The 19,270-nt window shown below is 44.6% G+C and overlaps 1 protein-coding gene and 1 long non-coding RNA gene across 4 annotated transcripts in view; one reads left to right on the top strand and one right to left on the bottom strand.

Annotated features, from left to right (window-relative positions):
* Window positions 1-8,124, bottom strand: part of LOC129736262 (uncharacterized) — a 37,539-nt gene extending 29,415 nt beyond the window's left edge. Inside the window, exon 1 of one of the 2 annotated variants that reach the window (XR_008732596.1) lies at window positions 8,047-8,124. This is a non-coding gene — a long non-coding RNA (uncharacterized LOC129736262). The remainder of the gene's footprint in view (window positions 1-8,046) is intronic. The other variant, XR_008732597.1, reaches the window with a different exon arrangement.
* Window positions 1-19,270, top strand: part of SYN3 (synapsin III) — a 201,250-nt gene that overhangs the window by 50,376 nt on the left and 131,604 nt on the right. For both annotated transcript variants that reach the window (XM_027816037.2, XM_055712629.1), the window contains exons 6-7: window positions 8,785-8,941; window positions 16,730-16,819. In XM_027816037.2, the coding sequence (XP_027671838.1) occupies window positions 8,785-8,941; window positions 16,730-16,819 (247 nt within the window). The remainder of the gene's footprint in view (window positions 1-8,784; window positions 8,942-16,729; window positions 16,820-19,270) is intronic.

The raw sequence follows: 19,270 nt of genomic DNA, 5'->3' as shown, positions 1-19,270 counted from the left end.
GTTTGCCTTTTGGGCTTTACAAGCCTTCAGCTATTAATTCCAGTAGACGTGGGAATAAGACAGGGATATGTTGAAAATCTGGACAGCTTTCCTACATGGGGAATACTAATGTCTTTGGGAGCATTTCAGACTTTGGAGTATATAAATTAATCATGCACCAGACTGCTCTCATCTCCTGTCTCCCTGTGGAGCTGGCTTTTTTGCCATTGGGGCTGATCATCCAGGGGAGAAAGCACATTTTTGTGTGTCTGCACGGGACCCACCGCAGTGGTGGCCATACCACTTACAGTGTGGTATGCAGACACCGTATACCACCGTACAGAGAAGAGCTGATGGACCAGGAGATGCCCAGGGTCTGAAATACTGAGGACCCTGCATGGAGCAATGGCCCTGGCAAGTGGGGAGGGGTGACAAAACTGTCAGCAAAGCAAAGAAGAGCTGAGCACCATGGACAAAACCTTTCTGTGGGGAAGGATCTCTGCCGTGGAGTGGTGTTTAGTCCTACAGGCCTGCCTGAATTTGACTGGTCTATGTAAGAAGATCCATGTCTCACCCTGCTTGCCCTGGATGATAAGCCCTTGTCATTTGCAGTAATGGTGGGGTCAGTGAATGCTCTGATTCCTCCATATAAGCCCATTCATTCTTTTAATTAACACTGACTTTCCCATTGATTCCAGCTGATTCAGTGCTTCTACTATGCTCTGCGCTCTGATAACAGGACATCAGCCTGTAGAATCACCATCCCAAATAGACCAGGACCTGAAAGTGCTTTTTCCCAAAGCAGACTTCTGCACTGCAAGATGCAGTACAATCACAGCATGAGGAAGTAAATCCTTTTACATGGGAGGAGTGGGAAGCAACTGGCCAGCCCAGCAGCAAGTGTCTTCCCACTGTTCAGAACTTGCAGACCCCAGGAGATATGCACGCTGGCTAACAAAGATCTGCGTGCTCTAGGATGCAAGACTATAAAGTCCAGTGAGGACACTGTCCTCTTCCCAGTCCACTTTTTCCCATCCCAGTAGGCTCACCCACCCCACAGGGCCATTGACAAGCTGATCTCCGAAAGAGGCATGTAGGGTTTCTAACCTATTGAGGCCATGCTTTCTCACCACACAGTAGTTGCATATTGCCAGGAGGTGGATACTTTCTTGTCTCTAGAGGACCGTTCATTCACAAGAATTGGTGGTTTCTTGCAGTTCTTCTACAGGGGGAATATCCAGGGAGGTCATGGGAGTTGCTGCTGTCCCTGGACACTGATGTAGGACATATTGGTAGGCGGTAGGTCACTTTGCAGCTCCTTGTCTTCCCTAGGCTCTGTCTAGTCCCTATCTTTTTTAATTTGACTTTTGATCTAATTTCAGTCTTTTTTAGAATGCTTCCAATTTTTTTGTTGCTTCCAAACCAAAATTCTGAAGGATTCTGTGAAGCTGCAGATGGGAGAAAAAATGGGAGAAACTGATTGGGAGACTTTAGGTTTCTAGAAGCCAGATGGAAAAATATGTTGAGTGCATGGTTCTCCCAAGATTCACAGAATGTGCCACATGGTATAGTTCAATATGTGCTATATATTTAACACTGAACAACATTTGGGCAATATTTTTGTATTGATGGCATGGCAATCTGTAAACGTAATGAAGAACTATGTGTAACAGCATGTACGCTTTTGAGAGTGCACTTTAGGCAAAACACCAACGTGCCAAATGACCACGTCCCTTACTGAAATACCCTGAGGAGACAATGGGCTGGGACAAGGTGTCGGACAGGGTAGACCCTGGCAAGCTTCAGTTACGCATGAAGCAATTTAACACCTCCAGTAAACATTCATAAACTGAGCATTTATTCCCACATGGGGGATGACTTACCATCATCTTTCACTAATATCTCTTCCTTCTTCACCTACCTGTCCCCATCCTCTTTTTTTTTTTTTTTTTTTTTTTGAGCAGAAGCTAAAAAAGGGACGTTGGAGTGTATTTATTTACATATTTATTCTCAGTTGCTTCCACCTCAGCTCCTGCTGTTAAACAGCTGCTCGGAGGCCTGCTTCTTCCTTTGGGGTTTACTGATCTCCCAGATGAATAATGTCCCCCTTCACCTCCCCAGCAGTTGGCGCCCAGCCGACGTGCAGGCAGGATGCTGACAGTTATTGGGAAAACATTTGGCGTGCAGGCAGCTGCCAGAAAGCAAAAGTCACTCTGAGCAGACCAGGGTGGGGAGCATCTCAGAGACTAAACTACTCCCTGGCTCTTTCTGCATTTACAGTAATTCTTTCCAATAAGAAATGTGCTGCCAGGGCCTAGAGCACTCATTAATTAGTTAATCCTGGACTGAATGCAAGAATGATTAAAGACTGTTGAAGATTGTTTCAGTCTTGATCAGCCTTTTTTTCCCCAGTGCTGCCTTAATCTGTCTCCTTTCTACATGCATTTTTACTAAGGCTTCTTCCAGGGAATGGAGAGAAGTGAAGGGCCAAGCCCTACTGCACCTGCAGTATGCTGGTCAAGGTGGACATGGGGGACAGCATGGAGCCTCAAGTTCATGGGTGACAAGTTGGAGGCTGGGGAGTGATAGATGTTCCAAAGGGCAGTGCTGCCATTCAGAGTGACCTCAGCAGTTGGGGAAACGGGCCAACAGGAACCTCATGGAGTTCGATAAGGACAATCACAAAGTCTTGCAGTGAGGGAGGAACAAACCCAGTACTGCTGGGGGGCCAGCTGGAGCGAAAACAGCTCTGCACAAAAAGACCTGGAGGTCCTGTGTACCTTCAGAGGGAAGAAGCCCTATGGCTGACTGGGTGGTGTTAGCAAGCATGTAGCTAATGAGACACTATTCACATCTGGAGTACTGTGTCCAGCTGTGAGCTCCCCAGTACAAAAAAGGCATTGATAAAGTGGAATGAGTTTAGTGAAAGGCCACCAAGCTCATTGAACTGGACTAAAGATGTCCAAGAAGAGACTGAGAAATGCCTTTGTTCAGTCTGTAAGAAGAAGCAGAGTGGGATCCACTACAGCCATCCGGCATCTGAGGACAGTGTAGAGAAAATGATGCCAGGCTCTTTTTGAAGGTGTGCAGTGAATGGAAAAGAAAAAAACAGATACAAGTTGCAGCAGGTGAAATTCTAATTAGACACAAATCTTTTAAAAATAAAAAATTTCCACAGTGAGGGTGGTCAAATACTGGGAAAAGTGCCCAGAGAGACTAGGGGATCTTCATCCTTGGGAATATTCAGACTTTGGCTGGAAAAGACCCTGACCGACCTAACGTCGCCTTAAAGTTAGCCCTGCAATAATCAGGGCTCATATATATGGCAGACTTAGGAGACCACCATAGTACAGTTTGGAGAGTGTGTGGCATGATTTTATGGCTCGTTGACCATTGGTCTGTGGCTGAGAAGCAAATCAGAGCATCTCCCAGGGTGTTCTCACCTGCGTACAGTGGTAGCGGTTCTAATGCAACCACAATTCCTGCTTCCTGCTGCTTTTGCCACACTGATCTCCCCCACACCCCATGGTTTTTCCCCAGCCATTCTCTGTCCCCAAAGACCCCCTGCTCCTCTCCTCCAGCCTGGTAAAGAGAAGTCATTCTTTATTCTGTGTTACTTCCTTGTTTCTCTAAACCCAACTCTGCGTTACTTTATTCATATAAGTAATCACATTCATTCTTGCTTTAAATAACTTCAGCCAGGTTTAGCTCTTTCTGTGGAAAATATGACATGAGGTTTTGACTGAAATGAGATCTTCTTCTTAGCAAATTTCACACTTTAGTATGGCATCCAACATAAAATTAAATCTAACATAATAGGTGAATATGTCATAGATCTCATATTACTTTTCAGTAATGTAATAACAATACTATTAACACCCAAGTAAAGCACAAAAAGAACTTATTCCTATTTGTAAATGCCATTTTCTGTCAGCTCTCAGACACCTGAGGCTCTCAGAGAGATTATTGCACTTCTCAGGCAGTTGTAGCCACTTACATCTTGGGCTTCTGCTTCAGAAGCTTGCCTGAAGGCTCCATTAATTGTCAATAATTCAAAGCTTTTTGTATCATATAGCTTAATTACATGTTTTTTTTCTCTCCATGTTGTGCCACACAGATAATAGGAAAGGCTTTGGTAGAGAACTTAGTCGAAATGCGTTGATCACTGGGAAGTGTCAGAAAACTGAATAAAGCCTCCTCAAATAATGGAGGGTAGACATAACCTGAAATGAGGATGTGCATCTTCGCTGTCCAGGGAAGATCTTTTTCCATTGACACGAAGGATGAAGTGTCTTGTAAGGCTGTCACTCTTTAAGAAAGAGAGCAGGAGAGGCCATCCTCCCACAGCATGGGCAAAAACCTGTCCAAACCCACCATGGTGCTAAAGTATAAAGCAGGTCTACCATTTGGCTTCAGGTGCTTATTCACAGTGTAAGGGATCATTAAAAGGTATTTTGACAACATAATATATTCTTGTGTCTATTCTTGTGTATTCTCTTTTCATGCCTGTGAAGCTTGTTGCGATTCAGTGAGAAAACCTGAAGGACCATGTAGCAAGCCAGAGTTATAGCTATACACAGAATGAAGAAGTAGAAAATCTCTTCAAGGCATGAAACTTCCAAGCAGGATTTGCTGTCATCATCTCTAGCCTAAAGCAGGCTGGGGACCTGCTTTCTGCAGAGGAGTGTTATTGAGATCCCTTCAGAGCTGATCCTCTTCTCATAATTAGAGAAGTTAGACACATGGTCACCAGAATAGCTACCACTGCTCCTGAGATGTTTAACTTCCATATTTAACATCAGGAATCTCTTAAATTGTTTTACATTCTCTCATTCCTAAGACTATTTCCAAGACAGCTAATGCTGTCACAGATTTAAGGGTAGATGGGTCCAACCTAAGAAATTATACTCTGCAATCAGATCTCTTCCGATTAAGTATTTTGGATCCAGGCTTTATACTTAGGTTTGTCTCTAAAGTGTAGTTTTACCACTAAGAAAGAAAAAGACTGCTGAAATGCATTGGAACGAGTTGAAAAAGAGTTAGTTAAATGCAAACAAGCATCTTGCACCGCAGTATCAGAGCCCAGGCTCCGGACTGACAGCATTAGTAGCTTCCTAGCCAGGCAGTCGTCATCACCCGGGGGTGATTGACTCTGGTAATTGCTGGCTGATCTCAGTTTTCAGGAGGAGAGGTGAGCTGAGCAGCTGCCATGTGCCTTGGCTAGCATCTGGGACAAGGAGGCAACTACTGCAAAGGCAGAAAAGCCACAGGAACCTGTGTGGGGCTGCTTCGTTCTGGAGGTAGCCAGCTCAGTCATGCAGCACTCGGGGCACTGAAAGGCTCGTGATGTGTGTGGCAGAGGTCATTGTCTGCGGTGACACGAGCTGAAAGGAAAGCATCTTTCCATTCCAGAGGAAAATGAAATCTCACCAACTATTTCAATCTGAAAATGAATTTTTTCCAGCCTTCTGGATTTTTTCAAACAAAACAAAACAAAACAAAGGATTCTTGTATCTCTACACCACTCTAGGAACACATTACGTGCATTTTAGTGGCCTTTATTTTGCCAGGCAGTGCTAGGAGCCAAACTCTAAATAAGAACTGAGCTCTTGGGCTCTGAGAAAGGGCTTCTGTGAAAGGATTATGGCCAAAGATGGGCTCCAGCTTTCCTCTGGAAGTTTCATCCATCTGGCTATCATGCTAAGGAAGATCCACGACTTCAGGTAGGCATCTGCCACACAGCCCAGGAAGGGCACCACACCAACATGCAGAGCACAGCTTATTAGCAACACGTTTTAAATCTGTGGTTTACTTTTAGCTCCATTTACCTATCCCATCTCACTTTCAATTAGATATTTGGATGGGCTCACCTGTGTTCTGTCTGTGGCCAAACCATTCCCATGACCTGTCTTCAGCAGGGTTCTAGGTACAGTTTTATTCAAGAACGCTCATGGTCATCTAAACACTGGCTGGACAGATCTAGTGGAGAGGGAAGGTATGTGCTCCTGCCATAGGTCTCCTATCCTGTCAGACTCAGGTGCTTAGGACCTCAGCACAGTAGGTGCTACTGAGTTTGGCTCACCAAAAAGTTTTGGCAATGGTGTTTGAAGTGTGGGACTTCTGCCTAACCTGTCTATCTGCCAAGGATTTCAACTTTCCAGCATGGGAGATATTATTAGATTGAGCTGAACTAGCATAGAAAATTGTTATGCTACTAGCTATTCCAAATCCAAGGCTCGCTCTGTTAACTTAAGCTTTACACTCTGAGAATGAGCGGTAGCTTGTAAAAGTAATCTACCAAAAAAGCAAGAATCCTCACATGAAGCAATTAAGCTCTTTTCTCCCCAGATCACTGGTACCTCCAGTTACTCAGTTTTCATGTCACCACTCCTACCATGACTATTCATTTCCCTTTTACTGCCTGCTATCCTTCCTAGCCCCTCGCCTTGCATTTTGCCACTGGTGTCTGTTTCTCCGTTACAGACGTCTCACAGACTCCAGGGCTCTCCAGCTGATGTTTATTCGCAGTTAGTCCCAGGCCCTGCACTCCTCTGCCTTGTTCTCAGTATCCATGGGAACATCCTCATTGTTCCGTGGCTCAAAACAGGGATTCAGTGTCCACCTTAGCTTTAGAGATGCATGCAGCATCTGCTGCATGAGAAAGTGCCCTGCCTTCCTACACGATGCAGTTTTGAGAATAGGCTTTTCTACATTAATTCTGTATTCTCGTGTCCATCTTCGGAGTTGAGAAACTCTTCCTTTGCCAGGATCTGAAAAGACAAGAGCTTTCTTCCTAAACTTTTGGCTGGCAAAAGTAAAGCCACTGAAGGCAGTTTTCCAGCCACTGTGTGTCCTCCCACTTGACCTGGCCATGCTTATTTGCGTGCATCGTCCCCACCACAGCATCACATCCCCACCTCAGGTGTTGGGGGAGATGTTCAAGGGCAAATACTGCTGCTTCCTCCAGGGAAACCAAGGAAAGGGTCTGAACAATTACCCTGCAGCCCCAGTCAGTGCTGTTCCCTAAGCCAAGTGTGGGGAAAGTCTTGTGCCATAACAGGGACCGTTTTCTTCATACGCTCAGAAAGCTGAATGAAGGAGGGATGTGCCTGAAGGTCCCAGCCCTCCAGGCACCACAACTGTTTAGTAACTCAACAAGTTACTCACAAGCCCAGGTCCTAGGAAGCTGATTAATCCTTCCTGAGGACCTGTGCCTTCCTCTGGGGTACTTTCTGTGTGGCAAGTCCAGCAGAATGGGGCAGCTCAAGCTTTCCAAGGTTTGTATTTACTTGCTGTTTCTCAGCAGGGAGTCACCGCTTGCCTCACCCCCATTGACACCAGGGAGGTCCATAAATCAGCTGTAAGTGATAGCGCAGCCCTCCTGATGCTCATTATGCATCTCGCTGCTGGAGGAAAGCACCACCTTTGGTGCCAAGTACATTAGGGAACATGCCTGGGTTTAAAAATACTCCATGGGAGGGAATTACAACATTTCCAAAGCTTGGCCTCTTGCATCACAAAAGCAGAGCATGCTCCTCACCATGTCTCAGGTGATAACAAAACCCTAAGGCCAACAAATAAAATGAACAGCTTTAAAACAACAAGGCGGCTCTGGGTTTTGTATACAGTGTTTGTTGCCACAATCTGGCCTAGAGTCACCATCTCGGGTTTCCCTGACAGAATGATGGAAAAATAAATAGGGGCTATAAACCCGAAATATTTCCAGCTCATACATCCAAAGGATAGAAATTATGGTCTCCTAGCAAGGGAAAATGTTCGAGGGTAGTGAAGTAATGGGACCTGGTTACAGAGCTCATTTCTCTGAAAAACTTCAATGCAGCATGGAAATATTTCCAATGTCCTTGATGCAACCTCTGTTAAAGTATAAAATACTCCCCTGAGTCAGTAGAAAAGCCCCTTCCATGCTTTCAAGAATGAACTGCTGAGCTCCAGTTTGGGAAACGTTTTTTTCCATCTGCTCTTTCTAGAGATCCCCATGTGTCTCCAAAGACACTGCATCTTTGAAATCTGGTTGTTTGAAAGATAATCCGTTGCTTGTTGGCTTACCTAGAAAGGGCCTCACTTTTCTGCGTGTTTGCTGAGAGCTGCTGCTGTTGAACCATAGGAGTCCCGGCTGTAGTCTTGCTAAATAATATTCTGAAAGTCCACACTGTGAGTCACATCACTGGATGAGGGGCTCTGCTCATCTGATCAATTGATTAATCATTACCATGCCTGCCCTTTACTTGTTGACTCATAGCCATAAGAGCCTCGGATGTGCTGCGTATGTAGTAAACTGATTAAAGGGGGAATGTATGTCAATGTATGGATGTGTACAATAGCTTTTTGAAATCCCTTATGATCTTCCCACCCACTGGGCATTGCTTCAATATCGAGTTCAATCATCAGGAAACAAACTTGCTCCCTCATCTGCGTCGCACATTGCAACGGTTGCCAAATATGGCCAAGCTTTTAGAGAGAAAAGAGAATCCCCCACCAGTGAATTTATGACCCTTGGCTCTGTTTGTGGCTTGTTCCTGTGCATGCCTGAGTGACATGGAAACTGCAGGAAATGTTTGGCCTGTTTCTATGCTCTCACACTTGCAGCTTTGTTGGATTTTTCCTTTTTTTAATGACTAGGGTGGGTTTTCTTTGGTTTGTTACCTTCTAATGCAAGCAACCCGTGACGAGAGGCCCAACGAAGAGCAACATGTATTGATGAAAAGAAAAGGGAAGAATGGAAAAGGAGCAAGAAGCGTTGCTGAACATTTGAAAACAACCAGTCACTCCCTTCATCTCTTTCAGGTCCTTCAAGCCAGACTTTGTCCTGATTCGGCAGCACGCCTACAGCATGGCACTGGGAGAGGACTTCCGTGGGCTCATCATCGGCCTCCAGTATGGTGGCATCCACTCAGTCAACTCCCTCTACTCCATCTACAACTTCTGCAGCAAGCCCTGGGTGGTAAGTGACAATCCAGCTCTACTGCATGCCAACACTGTGAAGCAGATAATCTGGTACCAATAAAGCACCAAACTCAGCTCCCAGTCTGTTTCATAGGAATTCATCTCTTTAAGTTAAAGCCACCATCTAAACAACTCTCAGAATCCAGCTGGGAGTTCTCAGGGGGAAAAAAAACCAAAACTACTAGCATTGCTCCTTTATCAGCCTCTAGTAACGTCAAGGTGTTATTTTGCTCACCCTGAGTAGGATGTTTCTCCTATCCCAGACTCTAATGTGTCACAAACAGCTAACAGTACAGCAACACCTAGATTTCTTACAAGGCAGAGTAGATGAACAGTAATAGATTAATAATATCAGATCAATAGTAGTACTTCTCTGTCCTGACCAAAACACAGTAAAGCTACCTTAAAAGAAACATTAATATTCACTGTTTTAGAAGGTATCTGAACTAGGCTGTTTCTAACATCTTTTACTGGATGCACACTTGTGGTATCCAGGTGCCTCAGCCTAACACTAAGATTATCCATTCCTTGCAGAAGTGCCAACTGCACTTGTCTTCTCTTGTGTTCTTTTCCTACTTTTTCTGGGTGGTGCTTTGCTGTGATGAAATTAGCTGAAAAGGAAGGCAAGAAAGGTCGAGAGATTATTTCTTCAGCACCTAGGTCTAGGAAAAAAAAGAACACAGAATGAAAAAGACCTTGGAAAGAGGCAGAAGGAAAGAGGAAAGCATCTTGTATTGGACTTGCATAGCAAGATTTTGATAGAGGGGACTATGGAGGTGGCTTCTGTGAGAAGCTGCTAGAAGCTTCCCCAACGTCCAATAGAGCCAATGCCAGCCGGCTCGAAGACAGACCTGCCACTGGCCAAGGCCAAGCCCATCAGTGATGGTGGTAGCACCTCTGGGATAACATATTGTAAGAACAGGGGAAAAACCCTACAGCACCACAACAGCTGAAGAGAGGAGCGAGAATGTGAGAGCAACAACTCTGCAGACACCAGGGTTAGTGAAGGAGGAGGGCAGGAGGCGCTCCAGGTGCTGGAGAAGAGATTTCCCTGCAGCCTGTGGTGAAGACCATGGTGAGGCTGTGCCCTGCAGTCCATGGAGGTCCATGGTGGAGCAGACACCCATTTGCAGCCCACAGAGAATCCCACACTGGAGCAGGTGGATGCCCAAAGGAGGCTGTGACCCTGTGGGAAGCCCATGCTGGCACTGGCTCCTGGCAGGACCTGTGGCCCCGTGGAGAGAGGAGCCCAGGCTGGAGCAGGTTTGCCAGCAGGACTTGTGACTCTGCAGGGGACCATGCTGAAGCAGCCTGTTGCTGAAGGGCTGCACCCCGTGGAAGGCACCCATGCTGGAGCAGTTCATGAACTGCAGCCTGTGGGAAGGACTCATGTTGGAGAATTTTGTGGAGGACTGTCTCCTGTGGGAGGGACCTAAGGCTGGAGCAGGGTCAGAGTGTGGGGAGTCCTCCCCCTGAGGGGAAAGGAGCAGCAGGAACGTGTGAACTGACTGCAACCCCCATTCCCCGTCCCTTTGTGCCATTGTAGGGAAGGAGGTAGAGAAAATCAGGAGTGAAGTTAAACCTGGGAAGAACAGAGGGGTGGGGGAAAGGTGTTTTTAAGATTTGGTTTTATTTCTCATTATCCTACTCTGATTTGATTGGTAATAAAAGAGAAACCATTTTTTCCCCAAGTCAAGTCTGTTTTGCCCATGACAGTAACTGCTGAGTGATCTCCTTGTCCTTACCTCTACCCATGAGCCTTTCCCTCCCCTGCCCAGCTGAGCAGGGGAGTGATAGAGCAGCTTTGGTGGGCACCTGGCATCTACTCAGGGTCAACCCACCACACTAGAGTTTTTCAGCAGTTGCAGAAGGAAACACAAGATTATCATAAAGTTGGTTCATTGAACCTGAAAGACTGCACCTCGGAAACACCTTGGGCTCAGTCAGCTCCTGGGGAGAATTTTGGTATTTTGCACTGGGACCACCCTTCATCTGTTCCTTAAATTTTAGCAGGGTGACCTACAAATCTCAGAAAACCTTAAAAAAATATTATCACCGGCTTTTCTCAGCCCCAAATCAAAGTTTGTAAACATTCCCCAGAACTGTTTTATGACCAGCTCTAATTCAGCAGGAACTGCAGGAGCAGGAGAGCCAAAGGAGTGGAACTGGGGCCACCATGAGCCACAGGAGCAAGGCTGGCCATAATAGCACCTGCAGGAAGAAGTCAGATGCTGATACCATTTTGAAGGCTATATCTGGATCTTCCAAGGAGTTTCATCCCAAAGTGCCCTCTCTGTTCACCAATGCTCCCAGAACGTAGGGGAATGAAGGCCATAGGTTGATTAACATTGATACTATGCAGCTGTGCCCTTGCTACGAAGGCAGTGGGTTGGTTGACATGGGTGATGTGCAGCTGTATCTCATTCCAGCAAAGTGGTTAAATAGCCCTGAGGAGGATAGGAGAAGGGATTGGATGGAGGAGGAGCCTGAATCTGGATTTAGGTGTGACAAGGACCCGTGTGGTCTGGTCTGCTCTGCTCTCTGGAGGATGGAAAAACAGCATGGCCAGTAGAATCTGACCCATGGTAAAGCTTTGTTGTAGGCTTGCTGATTTGCTTGATGCTGCGACACCAGGATAAATAATTCCCTGTATGGTTTTAGGTCCGAAGCAGGGAACTTTCCAATATGCCTCCATGGAAAACTTTTAGATATGTTTTTAGGAATTCTCTTTATTCATTGTACATATTTAACTTGGGGTGAGACAGAATGTTTATAGCAAGTGGTAACTGTCCTATTCCTTATTACCTAATTAAGTCTTTTGTTGCTGTTGTCTTTTCCTTGGAATAACTATCCTGTGAGTCTTCAGTGTGTTGACTGGTAGTTCAAATCTAGCTCCGCTCTGTAATGACTCTGGCTTTAATTTCCATGACTGTGCAGTGTTGGCTTTAACTCATTTCTTATAAAAAGGTACCAGTATAATAGCCTCGGTTCTCACCCCTTTTATAATATTTGGGATGTTTGTTGAGACCAAAAGCAAGATCCTGTTTTTTTCCAAAAATGCTGCAGTGCAGTAGTGAGGGTAGTGAGAAAAGTCTCACTTTTCCATCACTGTATAGGTGGGGTTGATGTGTGTTTGACCTCAGTTAACATTTGGATGACAAGGATTGCTGGGAACAGAAAGGGGGGGGGGAAGAAAGGGATTGATAACAGGTTCACTACAACACCTTTGCGTTGCTCCTGACAGTTGGTCCTACACACACAAGTGTGTTGAGCAGACAAAAAGCTTCTGCATTTACACTGGCTTTTGATGAGGACAACAGTCGTGTAGTCTATTCCATCTGATTTTGGGGTTGAGTCAGTCAGTGTTTAGTCAGCGTTTTCCCACTCATGCCTTGTAATTACTTTTCTGATGGTGTGCTGGGGCCTCAAGATGTAACAGGCTTATTTTTAGGAATCTAAGATAAAAGAAGAGAAATGAACTCAGAACAGTGAGGGGAAAAAAAAAAAAAAGGAAAAAGCAGTGCTGGCAAGGCAGTGTGGGAGAAATTGGCTCTGCCAGTAACTTGGCTTTAGCTATTTTGGGGCTGGTTGTGCCATGCTTTCCTCAAGGGGAATACAGCTGGCTCAGACATCCTTCCCAGAGGAGTCAAGGAAACCACTTGTAAACACTTAAAACAGGTTTGCACAATGCCTCCTTTACCTACTGCCTCCCCACGCCAATGACAGTAATGCATTAAGTAATCTAAGAGCTCAGATGGGATCTGGGATGGTATTTGGCACCACTGAAATTTTATCAGGTTGAAGCTCAGGTAGATAGTGGGTCATCTGAGTGCAGAAAGCTTCACTGGCAGCAGAATCAGAAAATTTTGGTTTTGTGATAGCTAGGAAATGAGAGATGGGGATGGACTGTTTCAGTGAGTGTTCCACTCTGATTGCAAAACAGGCATCTTGAAATAAGGGATCTGCTTAACAAGAGTACTGGAAACTTCTTGGACCTAGAAAAGAGTTGATACACATAAAGAAATGAAATTCAATACGCCTGGGAGATGTGCTTTTCACTCTCCCTTTTTTATTTTTTTCCAAAAATGGTTCCATTTCATAGAAATGTTTATGATTTTGTGGAGGGGGATGGAATTGAGACTGTTTTTCCTTGGCAATTTGCGACAATGTTTTTCCTCGGCAACTCTAATTACAATCAGCTGAGTCTGGGTTTGAGTTTACTCAGATGTGCAGCCCCATTTTTTTAATGACATCCACCAGGTTTCCAATACTGCAGTACGCAAATTTCTTTGAAGGTTAAAATTTGCATTAAACACAGGCATAGTTTGAAATAGGCGTTTCTGAAAGAAAAACAGAGTATTCAGGGGGTCCTACACACAGAAACATTAATAACTCAAAATATTAAATATTTTAATACATTAATATTTTTTAAAATATTTAATAAATCTAAGTTTTAAGGTGATCCCAGAATTATTGAGAAATAACACCACAAGCACACTAAACACAACACTTCAACCACTAATAATAATTTGTGTTAGAAATGTTGCCGTACAAAATACAGTGGGATCAACGCTCAGAGCAGTAGTCATAGTCCATACAGTCAATGTCCACAATTGCAAGACAACTTTCGCATCTGTAAGCCTGCAGGAAACATGAAATCTTGAAGACATTCACCTACAGAGTCCAAGAGACTCCCAGCCAAATTATTATTCACTGTCAAGGGATATAGGTTCCCTGATGATGTAGGCACTTTCAAAATGTGCGAAAGGCCTTGAGATCCTCTGAATGGCTCTTTTTATTTCTCTGTAAAGACTCCCTGCAAGTTAACTCTGACGTCCAACCAGCTAGGCAAGGCATTTCGCTTGTGTACCTGTTTCAGGTACTTAAAACCAGGCCATGCCACATTGCCTTGCCCCATTTCTTGCTCTGGGGTCTGGATGCAACCTCACTAAAACCAGTGGAACCACAGAATGTAAGAACTGATACCAAAATGTGAAAGGGGCAATTATATCTAGCTAAGCTGCTCACATTAACATTCCTACCCACCTAAAATGCACTGGGAGGTGCTACTTGAGCCCTGCTATCAGGTATCTACAAGGCTGCTGAACCATCTAACATGGGTGTCTCTATGCCAATATCCTGTCCCTAACAACTGGAGAAAAAAAAAGAGGGAATTCTCCCATGAGGGTCAATACTGAAGTCGGACCTTTTTGCAAGCCCATTGAGGCTCCCAGATGGCTGAGTCTCTCACCTGTCCATCTGAAACACTTGCTATTTCAGCAACCGCCAAGAGCTATATGCTTCAAAAGGAAGCCCAAGGAACAAGTCAGGATGCTGTCTGTCAGCTGCACAGTTGTTCCAGTTATTTTAAGCTGTTTACCTAGGATAAACATATGTCGCCCCAACATCACAGCATCCATGGTCCACCAGAGCTGTATGCACGCACAGCAAGGGACATGTGCTGCTCTCAGCCAGGGTGTTTTTCCTCAGCTTGTTTCTGTCTCACTCTGACTTGTAAGTCCTGTTTGCTCACTTTGCTACTCAAAACAGGGCTTTATTTTTCTTCTCTAGGATGTGCAGGGCTAGTGCAAGTAGTTAAGAGAAGCAAGCTGTCCTCCTTCCCCAACATCAATACCCTTCTTGCCAACAACAATTATTCTACATGGGGAGTTTTTCCTCTTATCTGCTGATGCATGTGAGGGGGAGGTGGTGTTAGTGATGAGATATGCCGCCTCTTGATGTTTTCTGGGTTTTCTTAAATTTAAATTTAGGTCACATTTTGACCTTATGAGATTAGGAAGAGGATTCTTTGCATTTGTCTGCAAATCTGCTGGCAGCTGCCCTTTCAGCTTGTGGCCTGGCTCTGGCACACTCCTTGCAGCCTAATTTTTTTGCACACTGGCTGCTTTTTTTTTATCCCCGTACCACCCTTTAATTCCCAAAGGGGTATTTCTTCTCTACCACTAATTTATACAGAAATGCTTTTGCTTAGACTAGCCCAGTAACCAGGACAGGAGCCCTAACAGCTACTCAGCAGAAAACATTCTCAGTAGCTCCGTCTTTATCTGCAGTGTAACCTTGGGGTTGCGATTTGGTACACTTACTGGCTTCAGCCATTGCTCAGTAGCACTTAGAACATGTAGGATTAGGCAGCTGATGCTGCTGGGAAGAAAGAGGGCTTGCTTTCCCTTCCCTTGTTCCCTAGATGTCTCTCTCCTTCCCTTAATCTGTGTGTTAACCTCCCTCAGGTGACACAAAGATCTCCTTCAAGATGAATGCAGGCCTAGCTTTGATGGGGAACCTGAAGGAACTGGTGTAAAAGACTTACAGTAAAAGTTGGTCCACACAGAAGGACTTTCTTAACTTGATTTTACCAAATTCGGGGGGGGGGGGGGGGGGGGGGGGGGTAGAAACTAAATTCATTCTCTAAATCACTTTACAAATAGGGGAACTCATTTACACCTACCAGGTCAGCATGAACCAAAATTCTTACCTGTGGAGCAATCCCCAATCATTCTATTCTCTTAACATTCATGAAAAGCCTGTGGTAATGGGGCTGTACCTCTTCAGAGAAAAAGCAGGATGGATGGATGTGTGACCGTACAGAATCTAAGTTGCTCCTGAGATCGTGAAGGTTTCTGGAATATGTATCACCTCTTATTCTCTTTGGTATATCCTGTTTCCTCAGCATTTTCTGTCATGGTTATTAAGTTTCTTTCATAGTTTGGGGTTGTTTCTCCAGCTAATCGATGATAAACTGAACAGGGAGGCTGCAGACAAGGTGCAGAATAGTCTGGTCCCTTCACAGATGGCTGAAGCAGAGCAGGAATTTGCTGTGCTATGCTTCTGTTGGGGTTTTGGTACCTGAACTGAAATCAAAACTCAGTCCTAGTACGGGGAGCTTTGTGTCTGGCTGGGCACAACCCTGAATGATAAGCAGTTTATAGTAGCGATGATAGTGGTGACAATGGTGAAGCTCATGTGACAAGTGGGAACAATTGCAAATGTTGGCCCTTGTATGTGAAATACCAGCACTGCTGCTTTCTCCATTGATGTTACATACTGCTCTCTCTAGATACCATCCTCACCAGCTGGTGCCTCCCCTAGACCTCACTGGTAGCTGGCACAGGGATAGTAGGTGATCTCCCCGTTCTCCTGTCATGCATGGTGGGGCTGTTGGGAAACCCTTGGTTCATAATAAATGTCAGTTATGATTGATGGTGGGTTCAGGCTTTCTTGGTCTAACACTCAGACCAGGTAGCACTGGCAACTCCTGTCATCTCTGTCCCTTAGCAATTCTCCTTCCCTTCAGCACAATAGGTAAACGTGACTTGCTTTGCTTTGGCTGTGGGGCAGAGGTCCAGGGGACAGTTTTGATTTATTTTGTCTCTGCTCAGGAGTGATGGCACTGATTTCCTGCCTGGTCACTCCACTGAGCCCTTTCCTCTACCAAGAAGACCCCCCAACCCTCTCCCCAGCCACATTGCGAAAGCAAAGCTTGTTCATAGCAGATCTGTAACCACCAAACCCATCCCCTCCTGGCTCTTGAACTCCTTCTGTGCTCTCTTAGTCCAAGGTTTGTGTACACAGGCTGGCTTGGCCCTGGGTAAATACAGCAATTTCCTATTTTCTTGCCACTCTCAGGTCAAGAAAGCAAGATGTGAAAGACCTAATAACCTATTTTTCTCACCTTCTTCACCAGTATCAGAAAGCACTTACCTGTTACACAATAAGCCACTGACACCCACTGTGTGTCTGTTTTTTGTTCCCCCTCCCTCACCCCAAGTTCTCTCAGCTCATTAAGATCTTCAGCTCGCTGGGTCCTGAGAAGTTCCCACTCGTGGAGCAAACATTCTTCCCAAGCCATAAGCAGATGGTGAGTACTTTTGCTTTCTTCTGATGCCAGCATGGATGGAGGAGAAGCCATGAATGTGAGTTGGGCACAAGAGATGGCAGTGGGAATGCTGGGAAGAGTCTCAATTTTATTTAAGGATAGTTACCAGCTAAAAAGCAAAATGCAAATAGCATTGTTTGGGAACCTCTTTCCTTTCTTGCACAGCTCTCCCCCAGGTCACATATGGACCCTGAAAAAGTGAACAATGAGAACAGGCTCAAAATCAAAGCAAAAATCCATTGTAAAATCTAGTCAACAAAAACTCATCCCTTAGAGCAAGAAATCACTTTATTCACATAAAGTGGATTTTTTCTCCTCCTGCAATTCTTTAAAATACATTGATGATTTGGGATGTGGGCCGTAAGAGATGTTTGTTTCACAACATCATTTAGCGTGATCTGTCATATGGTTGCCATCCATGAAACATTTATCAGCCTGACTAGGTACTCAAAGTAAACTGGAGTTCTTGTAAAAGAGTTTGTTTCAGCTTGTAAAGTTTCCTTTGCGCAGTGGCTCTGGGGTCGTCTAGTCTTCCTGTCAACAACTAAACGCGCAGTGCCCTGTGTGGCTGCTGGGCACTTACCAAAGGCTTAGGGCACCTTTCAAAGAAATCTGCATAGGTGCCTTTAGTCCTGGAGAACATGGCAAAGTGAGCGGCTTTGTTTGAAACTGTTCACGTCTCTTGTTTTCCCTGGGTTAAAAGGATGAGTAGTCCTTCCTGAATTTTTGCTCCCAACTTATATCCATGAATCAGTGGCTTTTCTTACCTGGCTGAGGCTTTGATGAGACCCTGTGTGAACCATGACCTCCCCGTGTGATCCGCTGGCTGGCTGAGCTTATTTCCCACACTTCATTGTGAGCTCGAGCAGCATTGGTAGCCTGAAGGTTAAGGTTGTTGAGATGTCAAACCAGGGCTCAAAAACATTCAAACCCCTCTTTTCTCACACGCCTGTTGCAACACTGGGCCACAATGCATACATAATAGGGTGTAGGTACCTGATGGTGGATATAGGCACCTAGTGGGAGCTTCAGAATTCAAAAGGAAGTCTCATTTAGATCCTTGTGAAAAGATCCATGGGTGCTCACTAGATACTGAATACCTTGAAATGCCAGTCCTTCATTCTACCTATGCTGTGTGGACAACACCACTTCAATACTTCACAGGCACATCATGAAGGTACGTACAGTCATGAATGCTATGAGGCACCCAAGTAATGCAGTGGTATGAGTTGTATTATTACTTAAGACATAAAGAAATAGATGGTCCTTAAACACTATGTGACAGTTTGTTGCAGACTTTTAAGACAAATTAGTTGATAAATCCTGTTGCATTTAATTCCTGCTAATTTATAGACAGTTTTGTAACATATGTAATGCTTCAGGACAGTTGTGACTTTGTCTCATCCTCACTTCAGGAATGATATCTTTGGAAGATTTGATTAAATTTTTCATTGCAGATATGTTAGCTAAATCTTTTAGCATTATTTTCTTGTCTGGAAATCTGGTTCTTGATTCCTCCGTATGCAAATGCATATTACCAGCATAGTAGCTTGTTTTAGCAGAGCACTGATCTTAATTTCACATACATGTCGTCCTTATAAATGAGCACCTACTTGGAGATGCTGTTGCTCACTTCCAAAATAATACAGGAAAGTTTTTAAACCATAGGGCATCTCATCTGAACTCAAACACTATCGTTGACATGCAAGCTTGAGTAATCTCATTTAAATCAGACACTTTCCAAACATTTATACAAGCAACAATCTGCTTCATCAAATTCAGGCCAGCCGTTTCCAGGGGGGGGGTCTGCCTCACAGAATGACTTTTTGAGATCTTTGCTGGGTGCACCTTCACAGTTCCCTGGGCTGTGAGAGGCTGAGAGGGCAAGTGCTTACACCAAGCAAGCTCCGTTGCAGTCATCACTCCACCAAGTACATATGAAAGCTGCTTGCCTGCTGTGCATCAGCTTCTCCATGTGTCAAATAGCAATATAATGATCCCCCTTTCCCACTCTTTTTCTTCCCTTTCCTGGAGGCATTTTCAAGCTGTACTGGTTAGCACTCATAAACTACGTGGTGGTCCTTTGATGGCTGACCCCTTGGAAGTGTTTATAAGTCGTGTTACAGTTTTACCTTTTTGCAATGTGATATAATTTAAGCAATGAAGTTCTCACATAAGAGATCCTCATCATTCTATGTCCAAAACTCTCCAAAGCTTACTTCGTAAACCTTTGGATTAAAACATAGAACAGATTCAAAAATGCATTTAATTCTTTCATCCGTGTAGAGAATAGAGATTTTCCTAAGGTAAAAGTGAGATAAAGGGAATTTCTAATAGGAGGCCCATTTTTGTGAACATTTTAATGTAGCTGAAAACGCTTTTTCTGAAGCGTCCTTCTTAGGACAACAGGGCACTTTAAACCAGCCCTAAAGA

This window comes from Falco cherrug, chromosome 5 (assembly GCF_023634085.1).
Source record: "Falco cherrug isolate bFalChe1 chromosome 5, bFalChe1.pri, whole genome shotgun sequence".
In the NCBI taxonomy this organism is placed as follows: domain Eukaryota; kingdom Metazoa; phylum Chordata; class Aves; order Falconiformes; family Falconidae; genus Falco; species Falco cherrug.
Note: the sequence above shows the minus strand (reverse complement) of the source record. Positions and strands in the feature narration are given on the sequence as shown.